The 23,612-nt window shown below is 41.9% G+C and overlaps 1 protein-coding gene across 1 annotated transcript in view; it reads left to right on the top strand.

Moving 5' to 3' along the window:
* The window catches only part of LOC113012059 (interferon-induced very large GTPase 1-like), a 28,456-nt gene extending 5,053 nt beyond the window's left edge, over nt 1-23,403 (top strand). Inside the window, exons 3-5 of the mRNA XM_026152008.1 lie at nt 12,548-12,644; nt 12,754-12,864; nt 18,719-23,403. Of these exons, the coding sequence (XP_026007793.1) occupies nt 12,548-12,644; nt 12,754-12,864; nt 18,719-23,403 (4,893 nt within the window). The remainder of the gene's footprint in view (nt 1-12,547; nt 12,645-12,753; nt 12,865-18,718) is intronic.
* Nucleotides 23,404-23,612: the final 209 nt, after the last annotated feature.

Raw genomic sequence — 23,612 nt, 5'->3', positions numbered from 1 at the left:
AATATATGAGTGGAGTGACTTTGCTTAAGAGAAGTCACTGATTACATTAATGTTAACAGAGTACATGGGATAATCCATGTCTGAGGTGAATTAGGGTAATAGTTGTAGTTACTGATTTGAGAAAACCTGCACATGACACTTGTCTTGCTGATGTTGAATGCTTATTACTCTTATGATACAATTGTTTACAGGTATGAAGTTTGATTTCACTTCCAGATTTTGCTTTCCAGGCCGTGATGGTGTGTATGCAGGCTCCTGGGAGAGCCAGGTGTTAAGCAAACTTAATATGCAACACATCTTTTATTGCAGGGTTACGGAGCTACTCCGGAGGAGGTGCCCTGATGTTGCCTGGGACATGATCTAGCTAATCTTTTTCTTTAAGACAGGGATCCAGGTTTGGTGAGTTGACGCATGGGAATGTCCATGCGTCAAGAGGTGGAGTGCAAGGATTAACATTAAACAATGTTTACTATTATTGTTGCAGTGATTTGTGTGATTAGCCGTTTATTTACAAGTATTAAACCTATGCAAGTGGTGCATCCATGTTCAGATGAGGCTTTGATGGCCTATAAGTGAAGTTCACTGAACTAAAGAATGTGGTTTGATGATTGTTGACATGCTCTCCAAATAGAAGTTTTTCTTCTTAGCAAGGAAATACAGGTGCAGCAGTAATCTCCTGAGAAATCTTCAGAGGCCCAGTGAGAAGCGTGAACCATTCCAGGAATAGCTGACAGCCAGGCAGTGGTTGAGGTTAAAGGTCAAGCTGGTTGGGGTCCATCATGAGATCAGACCTTGGAGCCACAGCAAGGACCATGAAACTGCCTGCAAAATAGAGGAGAGGATCGTCCACAAGATGGGAGCTGAGGCCAGGAGAGAGGCTTCAGGAGGATCAGAGATCATCTTCAGCACAGCAGACATCACACAGAGAGCTGTGCTACTGAGCTTCCAGGAGATTTTAAATAAAATGAAAGATTCAATATTGACGCTGAGGAAGACAACTAAGGTGTACGACGTGCTCTGCCTTAAACCTTCAGCAGCGTTGGAACATGAAAACTCGTGGGATGAGGGGAGCGTGCCAAGCTCCATCGACAGCGCAGAAGGAGTTCGAGGATGACATCATGATTCTGTGAAAGCACAGGAACCAGAAGCTATGGTGGTGATGACAGCAGTTTCCTATGAACATCACCTAATGCTGTGCCACTATACTGTGCATACGATGACACTCTGAAGGCTGCTGTAAGACAACTGAACCCTGCACCCTTTCCACAGAGGTGTTTCTCTGCAGAGCGTGGACAATGAAGGAGTCATAAATATCCCCCTCGCAGGATGAAGGCCTGAAGTGAGGTGATGGGAGGCCATAAAACTAGAGTGCTGAGAGGTCTGCAGCTTTGGAAATAGCTGAGACCCATGTTGACAAACAACAAAACTAACTGGTATGTTTGAATGTTTATTCTACATACATTTGGACTCTGGTCCTATGGACAACGAAACAACTAGAAGAGACATTCATGACGCCCTGCAGAACTCAAACCACCCTGCAGAGAGACATGTGATTTGCACACCCGGAGGAAGCATCACCAAGCTGAGATGTTTTTGAAAATGTTACTTTCTTAGTTTCACTATTAAATTAACAATTTCTTTGGTTGCTCGTAAGATGCAGTTTGCCATGAGATGAGCTCAATGAATGGGGTAACTGCTAATACATTTATTAAACTGTGTATCTTTGCAATAATTTAGGGTGATTTGACATATGCTGAGTATAAAAATGTTTGCATTGAAACTGTCAGACATGAGGTATGCATAACTGGGAACTTTCTAGCATAAAGGTCAAAAACGGGGGAATGTTAGAGTTTGTATTGTTGATTGTTATTTATGCTTAGAAATATTTAACCATAGATGCTTAGAGGTGTATAATCAATTGTGTAGTGATAAGTTGTGTGATCTTTAACAGGCTACAGAGGCTTGGTGTGCATTCCACACTAGAATGCACACCTACATCCTGGGAGCACGGGAAGAGGTCGCATCTTGTTTTAATTGTTTTATGGTAGGATTAACGTAGCTACGTCTGTTCTAGTCTAAGTGCTTTTCTGTTTAGATGAACTGCTGGACTTCCTCACCGGGGGGGGGGGTCTAGTCTACCCTCTTCCTGACCAAGGATGTTTGACCCTTTGATCAGCAACACACACACACACACACACACACACACACACACACAGGCAAGGTACTCTTTGTTTGTATGTAGACGTCGTATGTTAATGAACCTATGCATATTCATGTAACCTCAATTAAAGGACAGTGTTACGGGAGGACGGACGAGAGCAACTGGGGTCAAGCGAAGGGACGGCGCTCTGTCCGGTCTCTCCCGTGCACGAGTAACATGAAGAACTTTGCCTATTTGTGTCTTGCTTAGCAGTGTAATTATATTGTCTTCAACGTTCCAGCGGATGGGTTCAAGCTACAAACCTATCACCAGTCATAGGATTCCTCCATTGGCCAAATCCTACTTTAACTTCTGAAGATATCTGAATATTTTTGTCACATTGTGAATTCATTTAAAGCCAAGAGAGGGACAATTGTGTTTACCCAGAATCGGAGAAACCTGAAAACAAAAAGCAACTTCTAAGATCAAAGAGTACAGCACGAAAAGCACAGTGTGTGGAGATTTTCTTTAAATTGTTTTTAAATATTTGTTTTCACTTCAGTCCTCCTTATAATTTAACTTTACTACGCTCCATGGCTGGCTGATGGAAAACAATTGCACAAGACGGAGAGGCACGCGGACTGCTTCTACTGCATACTGTGTACACTGCCTCCATCTGACAACAGAGCTCTCTACATACAGACATACATGCTAAATCATAAATCTACTTAAGATGCAGAGAGAAGATCAAGGAAATCAGAACAAAACAATCAAAGTATGTGTCAAAAATAATATCCTTTTATAAAATGACAAAAACTTTTAATAAACATACCAGTCATTTTTGTGAGCTAGATGAAGACAAACTTGTAAAGTGAGTGTGCCTCTGTTGAGGAAATGAGAGTAAAGGATCAAGGATGTATAAACTTCCCCCGCCGTACTGTTGGCCTGTAAAATAACAGTGGACAGGTGATGTAACTGTATCATGTATCATATTTAACTGGCACACTTTAAAATGATGGGTCTGCGGTAAGAAGGTCTCATTTTGTTAAATGTCAGCTGTCTTACTTCCTCTCTTTATGTTTTCCAAACCTGTTCTGGTGGGAGGGTCTAAGACACAATAAGAGGATTGAGGAAATGAGAGCAAAGGAATCAAGGATGTAAAAACTGAAAAATAAGAAGAGGGAACATAATTTGTTTCTTTGTTTACTTAACGACGTCCTTGTTATTGGTATTTCCTGGATGCCAAAGTTATTGTCTTTGGCCGAATGCAAAAGTCTAAGTCACTAAGTGGGAATATAGAACAACTTTTTGAGTTGTGACTGATAAAACAACTTTATAAAGGTTAGAAACACATGTGTGAAGAGTTTGAGTGGTGGGAATGTAAGTTGAATGAATGCTATTAGCAGATCTAAGTTGTGGGTTCCCTCTGATTGTAAAGAAAGACCATTAAAGACCAGCATGTTTTATGATAGATTTTAAACTGCTGAGCATCCAAAGAGTAGATGATGCACTCTACTAGTGGAGACATCAGCAGTTTGATACCTGACAAGCAATAAAGCTGTCAGAGACAAATAACCTCATCTCTCTCAGAGACCACCTCTGCTCCAGGTTCAGCCTGCTGCGGGCTGCATATTCTAGAGTGATGGCCGGGCTATACCAAAGTTGATTTCTCACACCCACATCGAGAGATTTGAAAAAGTGTTTACCCTCTTTCCTGATTTTTTTTTTTTTTTTTTTTTGCATGTTTGTCATAATTAAACGTTTAAGACCATTAAACAAATTAAATATGTAATTGTCTATTCTGGGAGTGTAAGTTGACTGCTTGTCATTAGCAGATGTAAGTTACGGGTTCTCTCTGATCACTTGACCACACTCACTCATTCACACACATTTTATTCTATGCCCTAAATGCTTTCTAACATTCATGCACACACATTGATATATATATATATATGGAGCAATCTGAGGTTCAGTGTCTTGCTTTCAGAAACTTCAGCATGTGGCCTGGAGGAGCGGGGGTGTGAACCATCAAACTTTAGACTAGTACGGAATCTGTTCTATTGTTTGGAAAGTCGAGAGTCCAATCCCCAACAATGACAACAAAACTGTCAGGGAGAAATAAATTCACCTGTCTCTCAGAGACTTCAGCTCAGGGCCTACATCTTCCAGGCTGACACCCACACTGATGGTCAACAGTATTACCAAGTTTATTTGTCACATGCAATATGTTATATTTTGCATCTTTGCAGGAAAATGGTTTCTATCAATCTATTAATTTTCTTACCCACTTTAGTGTTGCAGGGTTTCTAGAGCCTATAACACAGGAGAGAGTAAGGATATACCCAGGACACGTTGCCAGTGAAACACAGAGCAAACACAAAGAGGAAAACCAATCATTCACACTTTACCGCCAAATTAGATTCAGCAGTTAATCAATTTTTTAAATTGGAATGTGGGAGGAACTATCTGCCAAAAATTATATTCTTTAATAAAATGAAAGAACTTTTTACTAAACAAACCAGTTGTTTTGTGAGCTAGATGTAGACAAACTTGTAAAGTGAGTGTGTCTCTGCTGAGGAAATGAAAGCAAAGGAATCACGGATGTATAAACTGAAAAATAAAAAGAGGGGAAAGAGCTTGTTTCTGTGCTGTCACTGTTTCCTGAAAGGCAAAGTTAGTCTGTCTTTGGCCCAAACTCAAAAGCCTTAAATGATGTTGGATGTAATATAGAACAACATTTCATTCAGTACACAACCTTCTCTACTTGTGACAAACTTGGTGGTTCAATCCCCAACAATCCTTATAACTTCCAGGGATAAATAAACTCTTCTCACTGTTGTAGAAGAAAATGAAAAGGTATGATATTTGAACAATTTAAAAATACGTCTAAAATTAGAAGTTATCATGAACACTGTTATTCTCCTCTGGCATGTAGAACATAAAATGCTATTGAATTTGCCTGTAAAATAACAGTGGACAGGTCAGTTAAATATGGACATGTGTCATATTTAACTGACACTGGTTTAAAATGATGGTTCTGAGGTAAGAAGGTCTCATTTTGTTAAATATTTGTTGTCTTACTTCCTCTCTTTATGTCTTCCACACGTTTTCTGGTGTGAGGGTCTAAGACACAATGAGAGGTATATCTGTGTTTTACACTCATGGAAATCCTCAGATTCTGGATTTCCTCCTTTTTAGTGCTCTCCCAGGCTTTTACTGCTGTGGCTTTCAGTTGCTGTTTGTTTGTGGGTCTTTCTGTCCGAGGTTTAGTCTTCAGCAAGTGAAATGCATGCTACATTGGGTTAAGTTCAGGTGACTCACTTGGCCATTTAAGAATATTCCACTTTTTTGCTTTATGTATGCTTTTATTTATTATGACCCAAAACATGTGGCTATTTTTTTGCGTCATGTCCATTTTTATTCTGAAATGCAGCCAAATCAATTTGACAATTTGAGCAGACAGTTTTTCTCTGAAGGCCTCAGAATTCATTTGGCTGCTTCTGTACTGTGTTACATCATCACTAAACACTAGTGTCCCAGTGCCACTGGCAGTCATCACACTGTGTCCACCATGTTTTAAAAAAATGATGTGTTGTGCTTTGGAGAATGAGCTGTTCCAAGCTGATCTTGGTTTTATCTGTCCAAAGAATGTTTTCCAGATCTGCACGGGCATTTTTAGATGTTTCTTAGCAAAGTCCAACCTAGCATTTCTATTCTAGAGGCTTACGAGTGGCTTGCACCTTGCTGTGAACCCTCTGCATTTACTTTAATGCAGTCCTCTATTTATGGTAGACTTGGACACTGATACAACTACCTCTTGGAGAGTGTTGTTCACTGGTTGTTGTGAAGGGGATTCTCTTTACCATGAAAATTATTCTGCGATCGTCCACCACTGTTGTCTACCATGGACGTCCAGGTCTTTTCACAAGTTCACAAGTGCTTTCTTTCTTTCTCAGGATGTATCACACTATAGATTTTTAGTTGATATGAAAGTAAGTACTTTGTTACATTTGTTTAGCTTGGATAAGTAATGACTAGTTTTGCAATAAGCTACCAGATCCATAATGGCAAGATAGCGTTTATTAAAACTGTTAGCAAGAAGCTTAACAATATCATCAGATGAGATGGAACCATTAAAAAGAGAAAAAAAAAAACAGACATAACAGAATCGTCAAGAAAGAGTCTACTTCTAATAGATTTAAGGTCACTGAAAATAATTTATGTGCAAATGGTCTAGGTAACAACATAGGTGAAGACCAATTTTAAAGTGTCTCCTGCAGTGTGAGTAGGCTACAAAACATGTTGAATGAAGTTAAGAGTCCATCATGCTCAGGAACTACTTATCAGTACTGTCTGATGAACCATGAACATAAACGTTTATGTCCCCAACTATGATGGTCCTACCTAACCTAACTAAATAGTGGAGGATAAGAATTAAGAAAGTAAATTGCAATAAAAGGGCAGAGTTCCTTTAATTATCGTCATAATCATCTTGAAAGAGCTTTAAGAGCTTTTACAGGCCATTTGGCATAAGAATACATGTTTAGAAATGATAGGACCTGCACCTCCATGGTTGAAATCCGTGGTGCACATAAAAATGAACATAGTCGTACAACATGTGACGCTTCAGTCTCATGTTTTTATGTCAATTTTCCACCATGAACTCATTAATTGGACATGTGAAGACCTTGGTGGATGTAAGGTAACCTAATTCAAAACTTTTCCAGCTACTGTATTTATAGAAAGAATGTCATACACACATATGCACAAGTTAACTAAAGCATGACCTTCTGACAGTGACAGAGGCACAGCCAAACACAGGCATCATCTTGGTCACAGAACTTGTAAGGGACATGTACATAAAAACAAAACAGCCTTATGCCAGCCAATGAGAGACCTCATTTTTAAGTCACAGCCGACATCTGAGATCATAAAACACAAAACAATGCAGAGCTGTGTCACATGCTATATTTATCTGACATTTGTCTCATTTCATGAATGTCTCATTTTGTTAAATGCCTGTTGTCGTAGCTCCTCGCCGTGCATGTGTTTCTCACTTTGTGTGCACACTTCTCTGGACTGAGTTGTAATGAAGTGATTGAGGAAATTAGAGCAAAGGAATCAAGGATGTAGGAACTGAAAAATACGAAAGGGGGAAGAATTTGTTTTTAGGTGTTGTCTTAACTGCTATCTTGCTGTTTACATTTCCTGGATGACAAAGTTACCCTGTCTTTAGCTCAAAATCAAAAGTCAGAGCTACTTGATGGCTGTTTCTAGAACACCAGCTGTGTCTAAAAAGCTTTTTGAAGGTTAAAAACAGATGTAAGTAGTGTAGGTTGATTGAATCTTGTTACCAGATGTAAGTTAGTGAGGACAGTTATTGAGTGACATATCCTCCTGGGAACTGAGGAAACAAGTATTTTTCAGTTACATTTTTTGTGATGTCTTGCCTATTTGTAGTTAAAAGAGGCCACCCAAACATGTCTGTCTTTGAAAAGGCCAGGATATCTTCTTTTGACTTCGACAGGAGGTATTAGAGTAGCTGAAATAAGTTAAAAGATATAGACCAAAAACAAATGTCCATCAAATAGAACATAAATGAATAGGCTGGTTCTCAGAAGGTTGTTGTGTAACTGTGGTCTAATAAAGTACTGGATGCAACAGAAGCAAAAGTTGTTTGGTACATTGTACAGCAGATAACTATTGAAAACTGCAGCATACAGTATAACTTACATTGTTTAATCTTCCCTTCATAGTTTATATACTCGAGCCTCACAAGGATGGACTATTGAAATTAATTATCGTCAGGCTGATCTAAAAACTGTCTGAAAATCCTTCAGTTAATCAAAAAATGCCATAACAAGAATACTGAAGGTGACTTGAGAGAGAAAGAACATGTTTCTCCTTTATTGGCTTCTCTTGATTGACTCCCCGTTGAATCCAATATCATATTCAAAATCCTTCTCCTCGTGTACAAGGTCTTGAATAATTAGGCCCCATTTTATCTCAAAGTTCTCCTGCCTAATCACCCTTTCCTGCCTTCATTCAATGGGGTACAGTGAAGAGTGACAGAGGGGAAGACATGACCGCACACACCACCGCACGGCCTGTCTCCACAGACCGCGACAAAGATATTTTATATTAAAAAAACAAACTGTATCCATTTCTGTGTTTCATGTCTTTAACCTGCAACACAGCAGAAAATTTGCACTAAATCATCTCAGGAAGTTTACTGTGAAAATCTTTTACAAGAAACCACCTAAAGTAAAACTGAAAGTGTTCATCCAACAGTTTAAAAGGGCTGATCAGAGTGCACCTGGACTGCATTCCCACAGGGACTTAAGAAAGAGATTTATCTGCAGTAGTGAGAGAACAATTTTACTTCAAATACTACAGAAGTAGAACCCCCCTCCCCCCACCCCCAGGACTTTAGCATAACATTTTTGCTATGGGCATATCTCCTTTATAAAGGTAGGTAATTTTTTTAACTTTTCTTTTATCAGTGATGTACTTTTATGTGCATATTAAGAAAACCTCAAAACTACTGAGCCAACAAATAAATAAAAAAAAATACATTGAGACTCTCCAGCATCTGCAGGACAGTGCTAGGAGATTAAACTGCAAATGATGACATCCAGCAATGACAAGTCTTTTTTTTTTTTTTTTAAAGAGAGAGAAGAAAATAGAATTTTCATTTTCATTTAGTATTTTGTTTTTTAACTTGTATTTTCATTTTCTTTTTTGCATTTATTTAACGTGTGCAGATGTGTGGGCTCACAAGCTTTGGGGCTCTGGGCTGTACAGGAGCCTAAAGCTCATGACCGGTGTTGTGATGTCAGTCTAAATTGCCCAATTGATGAAGGAGAAAGGCATATAGCTGGTGCGCATTTTTAAAAATGTGACAAAATAATATTTGGGACAGAAAAAGCTAAATACTTACCTATGATTAATGTAACAGAAAGAAGCTGCCTACCTAAATAATCTGGAACAAGAGTTGGCTGACAGTCTGTAACAACGATGGAGGTAAAACAAATGAAGCAGAAATACTGTTTATGTACTACAAAGTTAGCACCATAATCTGTTAGACACAGACAAGTTTTGTAGTTTTGCATATTTAGAACACCACAGTGGATTAAAATCAAACAAGCAATATGGGATTGAAGTTTAATTTGAAATTTAATTCAAGTTGTTTTTTTTAATCAACTGTTTAGGAATTACAAACATTTTTATATACAGTCTCCCATTTTCAGAGGGTGAAAAATATTTGTCCAAATTAACATAATTCTATATATATAAAGATTGCTTTAAACTCTTTATTTCCGTACATGAAGGTGTCCCTTGATTTTAGTCTTTCATAATGACACATTTATCTCCTCAAGAGTTTTCTGGGCTTGGTTAGATGTTATGGTTCACTACCATATTTTTCGGACGATAAGGCGCATGGGATTATATGGTGCACTATTGACAAAAAGTTCTGTTTTCATACATAAGGCACACTGGATTATAGAGCGCATAAAAAAAAAAAGGCCTCTTGCTTCCAGTGGCGTGTCTAGAAAATTTTTGTTGGGGGGGGCCAGGTAGGGGCACAGATTTGGAGAAGGGTGGCAGATTTAATTGGCAGATAATGTTTAAAAAAAAAAATTCTACCAACCCTTAACCATAATTCAATAATCCTATAAACCTAATAACCAAATGCACTTTTAACTCTTATTAGAATGAGATTTTAACCACTACGGTGCAAAGTTTTTAGATACTGCGTTGATAAAGTACAAGAGATACAATCAGTGCTTTGTCAGTGTTTACTCAGCATTCAAGGACATCAATATTTGCATAGTATTTTTATTGACATATAGTGCACATATGTTTTGGGCAAAAACATTTTTGAAAATTAAAATACGAACATTTGTAACAAACAATTGACAAATTAGCCAATGCCAATGCAAAACTTTATCTGCCTGTTAAAAAAAGAAGATAATCTTCTCACAAACTGATGTTTGATTTTGAAACAGGAAAAACAGATAAAAACTTTGGTTGTAAGATTTAGATAATTATTTAATAAAAACTAGGTATTTTAAATGAGAATAAGAAAGAAAAGTATTTCTTTGTGCCCCCCTTTCCCTGTTAATGCCCTACCTGGCCCCCTGGCAAAACTTTGCTAGACCCGCCCCTGCACAGTTACCAGCTGTCAGCTACATAAAAAAGGATCCTGGTGTTATTTATCTCTCAGAAACAGTTGATAACTTCAACTCATTCATGTCACCTAAAAGGTAAACCTGTTTCTCCATCACCTGTTCAGCTCTGATGATTCAGTAAGGACATCTCCTGGTTTCATCTTCATGTTTCCCTCTCACCACATATCTAAACAGACATCATGACCAGCAGCTTTACAGCCGTGGCTCCAGCAAACATCAGCTGATACTAGAAATTAATATTAAATACATTCTAACAACAGCTGATCAAGCTTAAACGTGCTGCTGTTGTTTAGCGCAATATCTGCTGGTTTCCTCTTTCTGGCGCAAAGTGGGCGATAAACAAACAAGAGAGAAAAGCCGATCAGCTGATCATTGATCAGTTTCATGATTGAAGTAGCAACAGGAGAGGGAGGGGGAGAGAATGAGAGAAGAGGCAGCTGTGCAGCATAAAGACAGAATAAATCCAGCTTTGTGTCTTTTTTCCATTCTAGCTAAAGTCCGGGACAAACTGCGTCTCTTCTCAGCTCAATACGAAACGCGTAATATTTTCTCTGAATGAGGGACCATTCCATTTTTTTAAGGAGCCGTTGGCAACTCTACTAGCCTTATGAGTAAAATAAAGTTCACTATCAGTAACATCATAGCACCCACCCAGCTGTATAAAAACTCCATCAAGCTGGCTAGAACGCAGTATGAGTTATTGCAACTGACAGTAAAAAGTCAACAACATGAAAATAAACTCCACCTAAACTTGGTTTATATCTGACCCAGATAGACTGCAGGTCATAACTTCTTACCTGAAGTTCAGTTCACCTGACACTCGGACTGGTGGCTGCTTCGGGTCTCTCCTCCTGCCTCCCCTTCCCTCATCCACCTGTTGCCTCTGTGGAAGCCCCGTCATAGCCACCACCAAACAACGGAGTTATTTCTACACATCGACCTGCATCTGGCCAATCCACCACCTCTCATTGTTCATGCCATTACAAAAAAATAAAAAATAAGTCACTGGGGATATGCCCGATGGCCAATCCAGCTATGTTAACCTGCAACCAAATTTGCAGCTCCATACAGCAATGTTACGACTTAGATTATATCTTATAACTCATAACTCTTATGTTAGCTGCCCTCAGTAGCATACTGTCTGAAATATTCCACAGCTGCAATAATTCTTTAAGTGTTATTTTTTTCCTTGGTATTCTAATTTCACCGAAGTTTACTAAACTCAACAAACTTGATATTACTTACCGGGACATTTATTCTGTCCTCATTTTCTTTCACCGAAAAATTGTTTCCTGCAGTGCCATCTTTCGCGCTTGGCTCTCCTACCTTTGCTAACGTGATGCGCATAGCGCAGAAGCCATGCTGCATTCACTTACACTCGGATATCTGAGCGTCACCGTGAAAACATAATCAGACATTTGATATTTGATTGAATTTTATTGTTTTGCCTTTGGGGTGGCACCTGGGGTGGCCAGTCTGGTTGGGGGGGTGGCCTGTGCCCCCCCAGGCCACCCCGCTGGACACGCCATTGCTTGCTTCCTCTACTTCCATACCATTGATTCATTAATGTTGAATTCTCTGGTACCTGCTCTATAAACACTGGAACAACAGTATATGTGTCAGGGCTCTGTGTGCGGGCAGGCGGAGAGGAGGATCGAAGCGCAGGACTCAGACACTGAACTGTAACTCAAACCTAAGCTTTATTGCATAAAACAAAAGATGAAACTGAGTAATGGTACTGAACATGAAAAACTGACACGAAAACACACAGGCATGATCTGACCATATAATCCCAAAAGTTGGCGTTCATTCTCCAGGTTCACTGTGTTATGCTTTGGTATACTAACATAGCTGTGTCGCTAGTGATCACTAGCACAGCATTACATACCATCTAGCCCAACTTCAGTAACCCTACAAACGTTACTGCTGTGTAGTTTTCTGTCTTCATTTATAGCAAGTTAAGTTAGTTTGTCCAATTATTTATTACCTTCTGAAAATGGCAGAGTGTGTATAAAAAACGTTTAACAAATGTCTGTTATTCCCAAACAGTTACTGCAATAGTTGATTGTTTGATTTAAAATTCACTATAAATATACACAGAGGTAAATCCACAAAAATTGTGTCTTTGTAAAATAAATTATTGAGCTGACTTAACTTTTATCTTTTATTGTTGTTGTTTGTTTGTTTTTTATTGTTTGAAATAATTTGTCAAAAGGCAATCAATAATGAAGATAGATTTTTTGAGCTATACTGTGAAGAAGTAAAGGACCCTCCATCAGCACCATGTTCTACCTGTCAACAGATTACAGGAGGTGAAAGTCTTATTTACTTTTTCTTTGCCAAAGCAGAATCATACAGTGTAAGTTTTTTCTGTAAGTAAAATCATTGCTAATAATATCCCTATTATTATTATCCCCACAGTTCCTTCTTGTCATGTGACAACAATATTGTATAATGTCAGCACTAAGTTAGTGTCTCAGTATTTGGACACTCCTGCAGGTGAATGGAAGAGCTACATTGTGACAAGTTGTGGTAAGTAAAAGATAGGTATTGTTATAAAAATAATAAATAGTTTTCAGATAAGTGCACATCACAAAGTGGCCCCTACCTTTTAGGTGGAGACCTCAGTTCATGAGGACATAAAAATAAAAAAAAACATTATCGTAACCCTTTAATACCTGACCTGTCACTGGCGACAGAAAGGGGTTTTGTAATAGTTTTTTTTAAACATCTCTAACTCCTGAACCATTTGCTCAATTGAAAGAATCAAATGGTTTCTAAAAGCAGTTGCCTTTCAGAAACCATCCATGGTTATCCTAATTGGGCTTTCATCAAGTCAGCAAAGATGCACAGAAAAGAAGATCAGACACCAGCTAGGGAGGATCAGAAAGACAAACGCAACAACATTGTCCTCCCCTATGTAGCCAGTGTATCAGAGAAATTCAGGAGAGTCTTCTCCAAGCACGACATCCCAGTTTACTTCAGATCCAGCAACACACTCAGACTAAAACTGGTTCATCCCAAAGACAAAACTCCTAAACGCAAATTTAACAATGTAGTGTATGCTGTACCGTGTAGCGAGGAATGCCCAGACCTCTACATTGGAGAGACCAAACAACCACTTCATAAACGCATGGCACAACATAAAAGAGCCACCTTCACCGGACAAGACTCAGCAGTCCACCTGCATCTAAAGGACAATGGTCACTCTTTCAAGGATGCCAATGTTCAGCATTTTGACAGAGAAGACAGATGGTTTGAAAGAAGCCATCTATGTCCATTGTGAACGACCATCTTTGAACAGAGGGGGTGGTTTACGGCACCAACTGTCTGCCATCTATAATCTAGTGTTGAGTTCCCTTCCCAGACGCCTAAACGCCCACTCACATCCTGGGCAATCTGACCTCAGGAAATCACATGATAGGGTGGGGCTAGGTTTGACAATGAGCTCACCCAAAACCTTTGCTGATTGTGACCTACACCCGTCTTCACACCTTGGCTCATGTGGTTAGGTAGAGAATCATTACGGGGTCCATTGTCCCTCTCGGTGGGTTACTCCCACAGGGCTTAAATCTAGGACTCTCCACCATTTGACCCTAGAACTTGTTAAGGTTCACATATTGAGGAAGGAGAGTACAAACGACCATGGTCCAGAAGATCTTGGTCAAACAATTGATTTTAATGAATACACGCGTGGGAAGACCAGTCTGTACGCAGACAGGGATTGATCTTCTTTTTTTTTTTGTTTTTTGTGTTTTTTTTGGGCCTGTCCCGTTTGGCTCTTTTGCCATCAGAATTGTTGTCTAAAGGCAAAGAAAGATGCCCAACGGATTTACTTTACCAAACTGACCATCCCAGCCTTGCCGTAATGGTCCATTTGATTCACCTTTTATTGTTTATTTTATTTTCACTTACTGAATACGGGACAGACTTGACTGGGGGAAAGAAGGGGAGAAAGAAAGAGGGGAAGAGAAACAGCTGAGAAGAGGGACGGGGGAGAAGGGCAAAAGACAAAAACCAACAGAACGGGCAGAGAAAAAAAAATGCATATATCAATCATCTGGATCACCTGCTGAGAAAGAAAAAAGAAAGCAAGCAGAAGAGAACAAGAGTAATAGAATAAACAACATCACAATGATATATGGGAATATGACAGTAAATACTAAATATTAAACATTATTGTGCAGCACATAAGATCAACAGAACACAGTGTGCTTTGAGGTAGGAGCCAAAAAGGGTGTAGTTTGTGGGTGTGATCACCCGTGTGTACACCTGTGAACATGGACGCGCTTGTTTTTTGTTTTTTAAAAGGTTCCTTCATGTAATAATCTGCTAGAGGGTGTGTGTGTGTGGGGGGGGGGGGGGGGGGGGGGGCACAGCCCCGTCCTCCAGGGCGTGAAGCAGGTGTGGCGTGAAGCAGAGGCCCCCAGAACACAAGAGACCAAGGAAGACCAACAGAGGGGCAGCTGCGCCACTGTCCCGGAAAGAGCTGAGGAGAGTCCCAGATGAGGGCTCACTCAGCAGCCGCGGAGCATAAGCCAGGGGGAGTTGCAGTGACGCGCCCGTGAGCTCCGCCGGCAGCCAGCTGCGCCTGAGTGACCGAGCCCCAGGCCGAGAGGCCGGGGGCACCCCACCTCCGAAGTGGCCCGAGCGAGCCCCAGGCTCCAGGCCCCGATAAGCGGCCGCCAAGGAGTGAGCCGGTGTGTACCTGGACGCCCATCCCCGGACACAAAGAACCACCAACGCACCGATGTCTGAGGGGGTCCGCCACTGGCAGGGGAAGTGGTGGTAGGGGGAGATAGGCCTCCAAACCTTGGAGGGCCTGAGATGTCCCCAGAGAGGTGGCGCCTGACACCCAACCTGACATATAGACACAGACATACAGGCACACACAGATACAAACATCCATTCCCACCCTCATGCTCTCATATGCACTTACTCCACACTCAACCAACGTGGAGACAAACATAAAGAGACGTTGTACACACGATCACACTCCCCAAGCGTACTCTACAAACCGGGTCTAGGTGCCCCCGCCCCTGGAGGGGGGGACTGCACCCAGACCCAGGTGGTGTTTCCCTTTTCCCTGCGGTGGGGGGAGGCAGACCGCCCCGACTCTGCAGCAGCAGGAAGGCTCCACACTCCAGACCGCAGTCGGACGGCCAACTCCTCCTCCTAGTCCTAGCCCCCCTGCTCCAGCAGGTCGCAGAGAATGGGGGTGATAGAAGACTCCAAACCTCCCTCCACCCGCTCATTGTAGTGTTGATGCATGTGTGTTCTAAGGTGCATTTAAAACCCAGGAGGGCTTGGAGCTACCTGCCAGAGAGCAGCAGGTAAGCGCATGGTCCCTCCTGCTAGCCCTCAATGTCTACGTGTATTTAAAATTGAGAGGTGGGCAACGATGCCAGGGGTGGGGTGTACACCCTGATGGTACTTTGGACTCCGTGTATCGTGCCCACCCCCAAGATCCTATATGTATGTGTAATGAGAGTGTGAGTAATGTGAATGTCTAAGTTGTGGGATAAAATTGAGGCAGAGGCAGCCAGAAGGGGACAGAGGGGGGGGGGGGGGGGGTAGCCTCCTCTGCCCCCTGGTGACATACCCCTACTCCAAGGCCCTGCATGTGTGGGTGGTTGTGGTGGAGCGGGAAGAGGGAGGCAGCTGGAGATGGGGAGGGAAGGAAGGGAGGGGCAAGTGACCCCTCCCTGGGGCCAGCTCCCCCGCTGACCCCAGTAGGCACCCCCATACTCCGCGACCCGCCAGGGAAAGGGGGCCCAGGCCCATCCAGACCGGGCCCAGTGCAGCAGCGCCACCCGGCCCCACAGAGCCCGGGACAGTCCACCCAACCCCACCACAGAGAAAACTGCACCCACCCCACCATCCACTCATCTTCCAGACTACATAAGACAATAAACACCCAGGCTGAGATCTTCCTCCACCTCTCCTGTATCTCCCCCTCCTGCAGAGGGAGCTCCTGAGGAGAGGAAAGCTCCTGCAAGATGTGACAATCTCCCCCACCAGTTGAAGAGCCCCCCAGGTGGCTTGACGCACCGGCGGCACCCTGCTCCAGGGCTGGGCCCCCATGCACCCACCCGCCCACAACCCCGGCAACACACCAACCAGGACCCAAGCCCCCGAGGCCCGGTCCGGGTCCCAGCCCAGAGACGGAGCGCCCCCAGAACCTCACGCCCATCCCGAACCCACCCAGGGGCAGCCAGGCTACCAGGTCAGTAACCCACGTCCATCAGCACAGACCCTCCCCTAGCCCCGCTGCACGCAGCCGCGAGGAAACAGTCACCTGAGAGCCAACAGAGCCTCTAACCGGACATGACCGCTACCCCGGGTTGAGGAAGATGCCTCCGGGGAACCCCCCGACGCCCTAAGCCTGTCCCTACCCCCACACCAATCACAACAGTGAAGGCGGGACCAAACTATGACCCCCCCACCCCCACTAGGTGATGGAGCTGATCAAAGGAGCCCAGAGCAATTGATCTGATGTGGTGGCAGAGGCTGTATCAAGACTAATGTAATCTAATAGATAATTTCTATATTGGTTAGAATTAAGATTATTTTTATTTTTCCAGTTCATGAGGACTGTTTTCTTGGCTATGCATAGTGGACTGGGCCCCCATGCTGGTGGGAAATGGCTGAACAATGGGTGTGGAAATAGTGATGGCGTGTGTGTTACTGGCAGGTTTATTGGAGAATGTTCGGGTTTTTCTGCCACCACTATTTACAGTCTTTGAAGAAGAGCAGAAAAACTCTTCCCAGTCCACGTCCTCGTCTAGGAGGGAGACTCCCCATGAATCAGAAGTGGGTCTATGGTGCGTTTCAAGTGAGTAATCAGATGGTGAGTGCGAAAAACAGTCACTGGAGCTCACCATCGGGAGTGGCTGAAAATAGTCCTTGTTATGGCGACGTGTGCGCCGCTTTCTCCGGGAAGAGGCAGTGGGTGGGGTACACAGCCGAGCCTCTGGCACGGGAGCCTCCATTGAGCCGAGGTGGTAGGCGGAGCCGCTGTGCCATGGCGAGGTTGAAGGTCCGGTGAGTAAAACGGCTGGCGGGCGAGCGAGGAGCGGAGCAGCGGGAGAGCGAGCGGCCGAAGCTTGGCCTGCGACGCCCACTCTCCGCGGCGAACGCTCCGATGCAGGTGAGGCAGCAGGTGGAGGACCGCGGCGTCTCCGAGGCCCGCCCAGAGCCAGACGAGTCCCCTCAAAGACGTGCTCCCTCTCTGAGAAGAGCCGCTGTTTCCACCTGAGCTTCTCCGCCCAAATGGAGAGCGCTGCGTCCTGCCGCTCGTAAAGGTCCGAGTCCGCTGGGTCAATAGCGTGTCTTCTTGGCACGGGTCGTGTCATTCTGTCAGCGGTTGTGTGTGGAGGCGTGGAAGAGATGACCCAAACGCTGGACTCACGGTGCAGAAGTGAAGAGGATTTATTGGAGGGTGAATAAACAAAGCAGGAACGATGGAGTGAGTGACTGACTGGCTGAAAGACTGGAAGACTGGCTGGCTGACTAACTGAACATACAGACGGAGGGACGACATGAACATCAACATCACAATAACATCAATGACACGACATTGGACTGGTTGAACTGAGGGACATAAATACACAGGCTGAGTGATGAGAGATTAGAACCTGGTGAGTACACAGCTGAACATAATGAACTAATGATAAACAGGAAGAGGACGGAACATAATGCACATGGACCAAAGCTAACACAATAAAACAGGAGGTGAAGCAGACAGAATATAAACAGTGAACATGAACTAAGAATACTGGGTCAACGACCCAGAAACCCTGACAAGATAAAAGAAGGATTGATTAATGATCCTTATCTGCAGCCATCCAAAGGTTATTGAAGACTTCAAGGAGAGCTGTTTTAGGGAAATGCAGCTATCTGAAACTACACTGAAAATTATCAAGAACATTATGCTTCTCAAAAATATTATTTAATTGTTTCGCAAGAACCTTTTTTGATATTTCGATTTTGGTGATAAAGAAAATTTTGAAGTGGGCCTATTGAACATGATGGATCAGGATTTGAATTTTTCAACAGGTGTTGAATGGCACATAACTAATGGGACTATCTGTGAGGTTTCATTTTTACTGAGTACATACATTTTTTAAAGAAAAATTTCCAAAGTTTATTGCAGTCCATATTCAAGAAGGTTGGTGTAAATTATGTTGTTGGAGAAACAATATTAGTCATGATGTTGAAGAACACTGTTGGTTTCATTTTTTCTAAAGAAATTAGACTATAGGGTGGATAAAGTTTTTCTTTTTGTATGATGGTTGATCAGTGCTTTTGGACTGATGATCTTGGATTTTTATAGTAAGATATTTTAGCATAATAAGGTATGTTGAAACCATGTTTTTATCCACAGAGACTAATCTGGAAAAGTTGTTGGATGATCTTGGCTTGGAGCAGTACTACAGAAAGAAGCTAACACTCAGAAAAATACTTGAGATTGATGAGAAGACCATCACTGATCAACCTGCGAAGAGTAACTCAAACCCTCCATGGTTTTTTCTAAAGAAAATGATGATGGTTAATGTGACAGCGAGGAATGTGACATATACCACAGTGTGTAAGTCAGACAGTGATGGTGTATCAGGGAGTCAAGAGTTCAGTATTGAAAATCTGTTTAAAAGCCCAAAAACAGGTGGCATGATAAACCCCCTTGATATAATCACTGCTCTTTTTCTGTGTTCTGATGGTCTTGTGCAGCAGGAAATGGCAGTAAAAATGTCCACATGTCAGTTTTCTGTGCCTTTGCTGCTTCCCAATTGTGACACCAATCAGTGCACACTCATGCTGTGGGCCATGAGAGACATTGTTAAAAAGTACAGACCTCAGTCTCTGTCAGAATCCAAGGGGTTCATTGAAGAAAGAATTGTTCTCTCTGAACTTCCAATGATCTCTTTTGTCAGACTGGGTGAGTGCTCTTTGTCCAAGTCAGAGATTCTCAATAAACTTCTGAGCAATTCTCAGCAGTACCATGACACCTTTGTTCATCGCAACATGGAGTGTGGTGACAGTCCAAGAAGAATATCCAACGGACTGACTGAAATTACTTGGTATCTTCCTGGTGGAAAAGCAAACATTGATATTTTCAGTCAGCCAGTGGCTGTAGCTAACCTTCGTGGCGACATTGCTTCATTCGAAACACAATACTCCTTTCTGTGTCAGACATCTGCAGCAGTTTTTGTGTTCTTTGACCATTTGGACACTGACTGCAGTCTACTTACTAACCAACACCACAAGGCACAGATCTTCTTAGTGGGTAATAATGTGAGCAAGCACAACAGTACAGATGCTTTGAAAAAAGTAGTACTCAAGTTGGGCTTGACCAACAATAACATCATCATTAAGACAAAAACAATAAATGATGCAGACTTTGTCAAAAGTTTGAGGGAAATGGTCAGAGATGTGGTTAAGAACTCAAAAATTAAGATGTCAATAGAGCAGATGGCAGACATTGCCCATGAACTGGGGATCCTGGTTGATGAAGACTCTCCAGAGTGTCAGACTGCGAAGACAAATGCAGATGTCATCACTGCAGAAATTCAAGACATCCATATATTCAAAGAAGATCAGCTTCCACGGCAAGGTGAAATATGGAAAGAACTGACCTGCTTAGAGAAGGAAGAATGTCGACTTCGAAAAGTTGGCTCTAAAAATATTGAAGATTACAAAAGCCAACTTCAGAAAAATAAAGGACAACTAAGGAAAAGGCAGAACTCTTATGACATGTCGACAGCTATGACATGTTTCATCAATGCAATATCAAGCCCAGGAACAGAGAGGTTTTATTTCCTGAAATGGATGCGAATGAACCTCGATAACCTGTCTCGTATAAAACTGTCTGAACTTCGGGAGAAATATAAAGAAAAAAGCAAGAACCCTGAGAACAACAAGGAGATCAAGGAAATTGACAGACAAATTTCCAACAGCTCACTGGGGACTGAACACTTCTTCCGTGAAATGGGTCAGATCTATGAAGCCTCACTGTCCCTTCCACAAACAGATCCAGCACGTCAACAGCTGCAGCATCTGCCCAAACTGTGTGCAGAGTTGTTGCTTGATGGATTTCCTCTTGAGCTTGTAGATGGAGATGCATCCAACATCCCTCTCAGATGGGTGAGTGATGTTCTCTCTCAGCTCAGTGACTTGGTTTCTCCAAACAGAAAGATACTGGTAGTCACAGTTCTTGGAGTTCAGAGCACAGGAAAGTCCACTCTCCTTAACACCATGTTTGGAGTGCAGTTTGCAGTCAGCAGTGGTCGATGTACTCGAGGTGCCTTTATGTTGCTCATCAAAATCAATGAAGACATGAAAAAAGTCCTAAACTGTGACTTCATGCTGATCATTGACACTGAGGGCTTAAAGTCACCAGAACTTGCACAACTAGACAACAGCCATGAGCACGACAATGAGCTTGCTACACTTGTTATAGGGCTGAGTGATGTCACTATTGTCAATGTTGCAATGGAGAATTCAACTGAAATGAAGGACATCCTACAAATAGTTGTGCATGCTTTTCTCAGGATGAAGGAGGTGGGCAAAAAGCCAAAATGTCAATTTGTTCACCAGAATGTGTCCGATGTTTCAGCCCATGAGAAGAACTCACGAGGCAGGAAACTGCTCCTGGATCAGTTGAATGAGATGACTCAGGCAGCAGCCAAAATGGAAAAGAAAGAGGAGAACAAGAGCTTCACTGATGTGATTAAGTACAGTCCAGACACTGGGAACTGGTACATTCCTGGACTCTGGAATGGCAACCCACCAATGGCACCAGTCAATGCAGGCTACAGTGAAGCTGTATATGAGCTCAAGAAACACATCATCCAACTGCTGAGAAACTGTGAGTCATCTGCTTATGATATCTTGGATTTTAAAGATTGGATGATAAGCATGTGGAATGCAGTAAAACATGAAAACTTCATCTTCAGCTTCAGAAACAGTCTAGTAGCCGATGCATACATGAGACTCTGCACAGCATTCAACAAATGGGAGTGGGAATTCAAAAGAGAAATGTACACCTGGGTAACAAAAGCAGAAACTAAAATTTCCAATTTTGGAACAGTTGCAGCAGAATCTGAATCTTCTGACATGAGAGAATTTGTCACATCTTTGAAAAGTGAAGCCTCCACAGTGCTGTCCACATGGGAGACAAAACTTCAAGAAAATCTGACACAGTATTTCAAGCAATCAGAGGGGCATGTGTATCTGGTTGAAGGATACAAAGAGGAATTCGCAAACAGTGCAAAGAGCCTTCGGCGTGAAATGGAAACGAGTGTTTGTAATCAGCTCGCAGCAGCAGCAGAAATCAGACAGGGGATGGCAGAAATTGATAAAATTAAAGAGAACCATCAAAAGGAGATTGAAAATGCAGTTTGCGCTTTGATAGATAAATGCAGAATGAAAAAAGTCCAGATGAGTGATAAAGAGCTGGACAAAGAGTTTGAGAAGATGTGGAGTGAAACTCGAAAGAAGCTTTCTTTTTCTGAACAAAAGACAACAAATGTCTTCACCAGCATATCTCACTGCCTGAGAATAAATCTCTCACATAGGGGGAGTCATGCATGTGAATTATTAAATAAAAACAATCTGCAAGATTGTGGAAAAGAGCCTTTCAAATACACAAGTGAGAACATACTTCACAAAGCTACACATCTAATTGCTAAATATTTCAAAATTGAAGATCACATAATGGCTGTACAAAAACTGGCTGACGGCATCATAGATCACTGCACTCAGTTCGTGAGAGAAAAAGTTAAAAAGAAAAGCAATTACTGTGAGACTTATATCCAGGAGATCCTACACATGATTGATGAGAAATTGCAAAAGAACCAAGATGTTAACAAAAACATTGAGTTTGAAGTTTCTCTGAAACAGCACATCTGTGGATTTGCAGCCAGAGAGTTTCAGAAAATGCACGAAGATTTCATACAAAACAATGATCCCTACAGATGTCTGGAAAAAAACAAGGAAAAGTTTTGTGATGATTTCAAAGATGTGTTCCATAAACGAGACCAGTGTCAGAAGAAGGCAGAAGAATTCACCAACCAATGCTTGAAGCCTGCTGTTGAAGACTTTATCAGTCGATCCCTGGGAGTTGATATCATTCATGAAATGCAGACATGTGAGCAGTTCAGCACACGAATGTCCTTCCAGTATTCAGTTTTATTGGATCTCCTTTCAAAGGATGATTTTAAAAACTATGTGAGCTATATTGACTCATATGAGAAATATGTCAAGACACGGATACACAACAAAATAGTGGAGCGCTTTTCAACTGTGTCAACAATATCTGAGTTTGAGGACCGACATCTTCAGTCATGTATGAGTAGCATAAATGATGCCATTAACAAAGCCAAAACAAGAAATACTGATTCTGAATTGGGGAGATTTGTTGAAGATATTTGTAAAGAACTTGGTGATAAACTGGTCATTTCCCAGGATGCTCTTGGTGCTTTCATGATCCTGAACAATGCTGACAAGGAGCAGTTTGCTCACTGGCTCACAGAGTGTGTAAAGGACATGAAACAAGATCTTAGAAAAACGTTTCAGAGACTGAACTTTCAAACAAAACTACAATGTCTTCATGTGCAACCTGAAAATGAGCTTTTCAACAAACTGATTGGTTGTGGCAAACAGTGTCCATTCTGCAAAGCTCCCTGTGATGCAGGAGGAGAAAAACATTCTCAGCACTTTGCTCTACTGCATCGGCCAGAGGGTCTGGGTAACTACAGGTGGAACAGTACTAGAAAACTTGTCACTGACATATGCTCCTCTCTCATTGTGAGTGACAGCAGATTCCAATGCAGTGCTACAAACAATGAATGGCACCCTTATAAGCGTTACAAGGAAATTTTTCAAGACTGGAAAATCCCTCCAGATGTGAGCCTTGAAGCATCAGACTACTGGAAATTCATAATGGTACAGTACAATAATGATTTTGCCAAAAAATATAAAGCAGAACCTGCTGATATTCCTGAAGCTTGGACAGGAATTACAAAAGAGCAGGCAGAAAAAAGTCTCAAAAAGTCATTTAACATCAAATAACAATTCACATTCCACTTTCTTTTTATGTGTGTGCAGAAGAGCACATCAGCATATTTTATTGTGGTATTCAAGAAAATGTATTTGTAAAATACTGTTCACATTTACTTGAGCTTACATTTAACACATTTAATGAAAATAATCAGATCTCAAAAAGGATCTGTCTTTTTTTGCGTACATCTTTCATTTTGTTTTTATTATTTGTTTTCTTC

Source organism: Astatotilapia calliptera, chromosome 3 (genome assembly GCF_900246225.1).
Source record: "Astatotilapia calliptera chromosome 3, fAstCal1.2, whole genome shotgun sequence".
NCBI classification, from domain to species: Eukaryota; Metazoa; Chordata; class Actinopteri; order Cichliformes; family Cichlidae; genus Astatotilapia; species Astatotilapia calliptera.
This window is presented reverse-complemented; position numbering and strand designations above follow the sequence as displayed.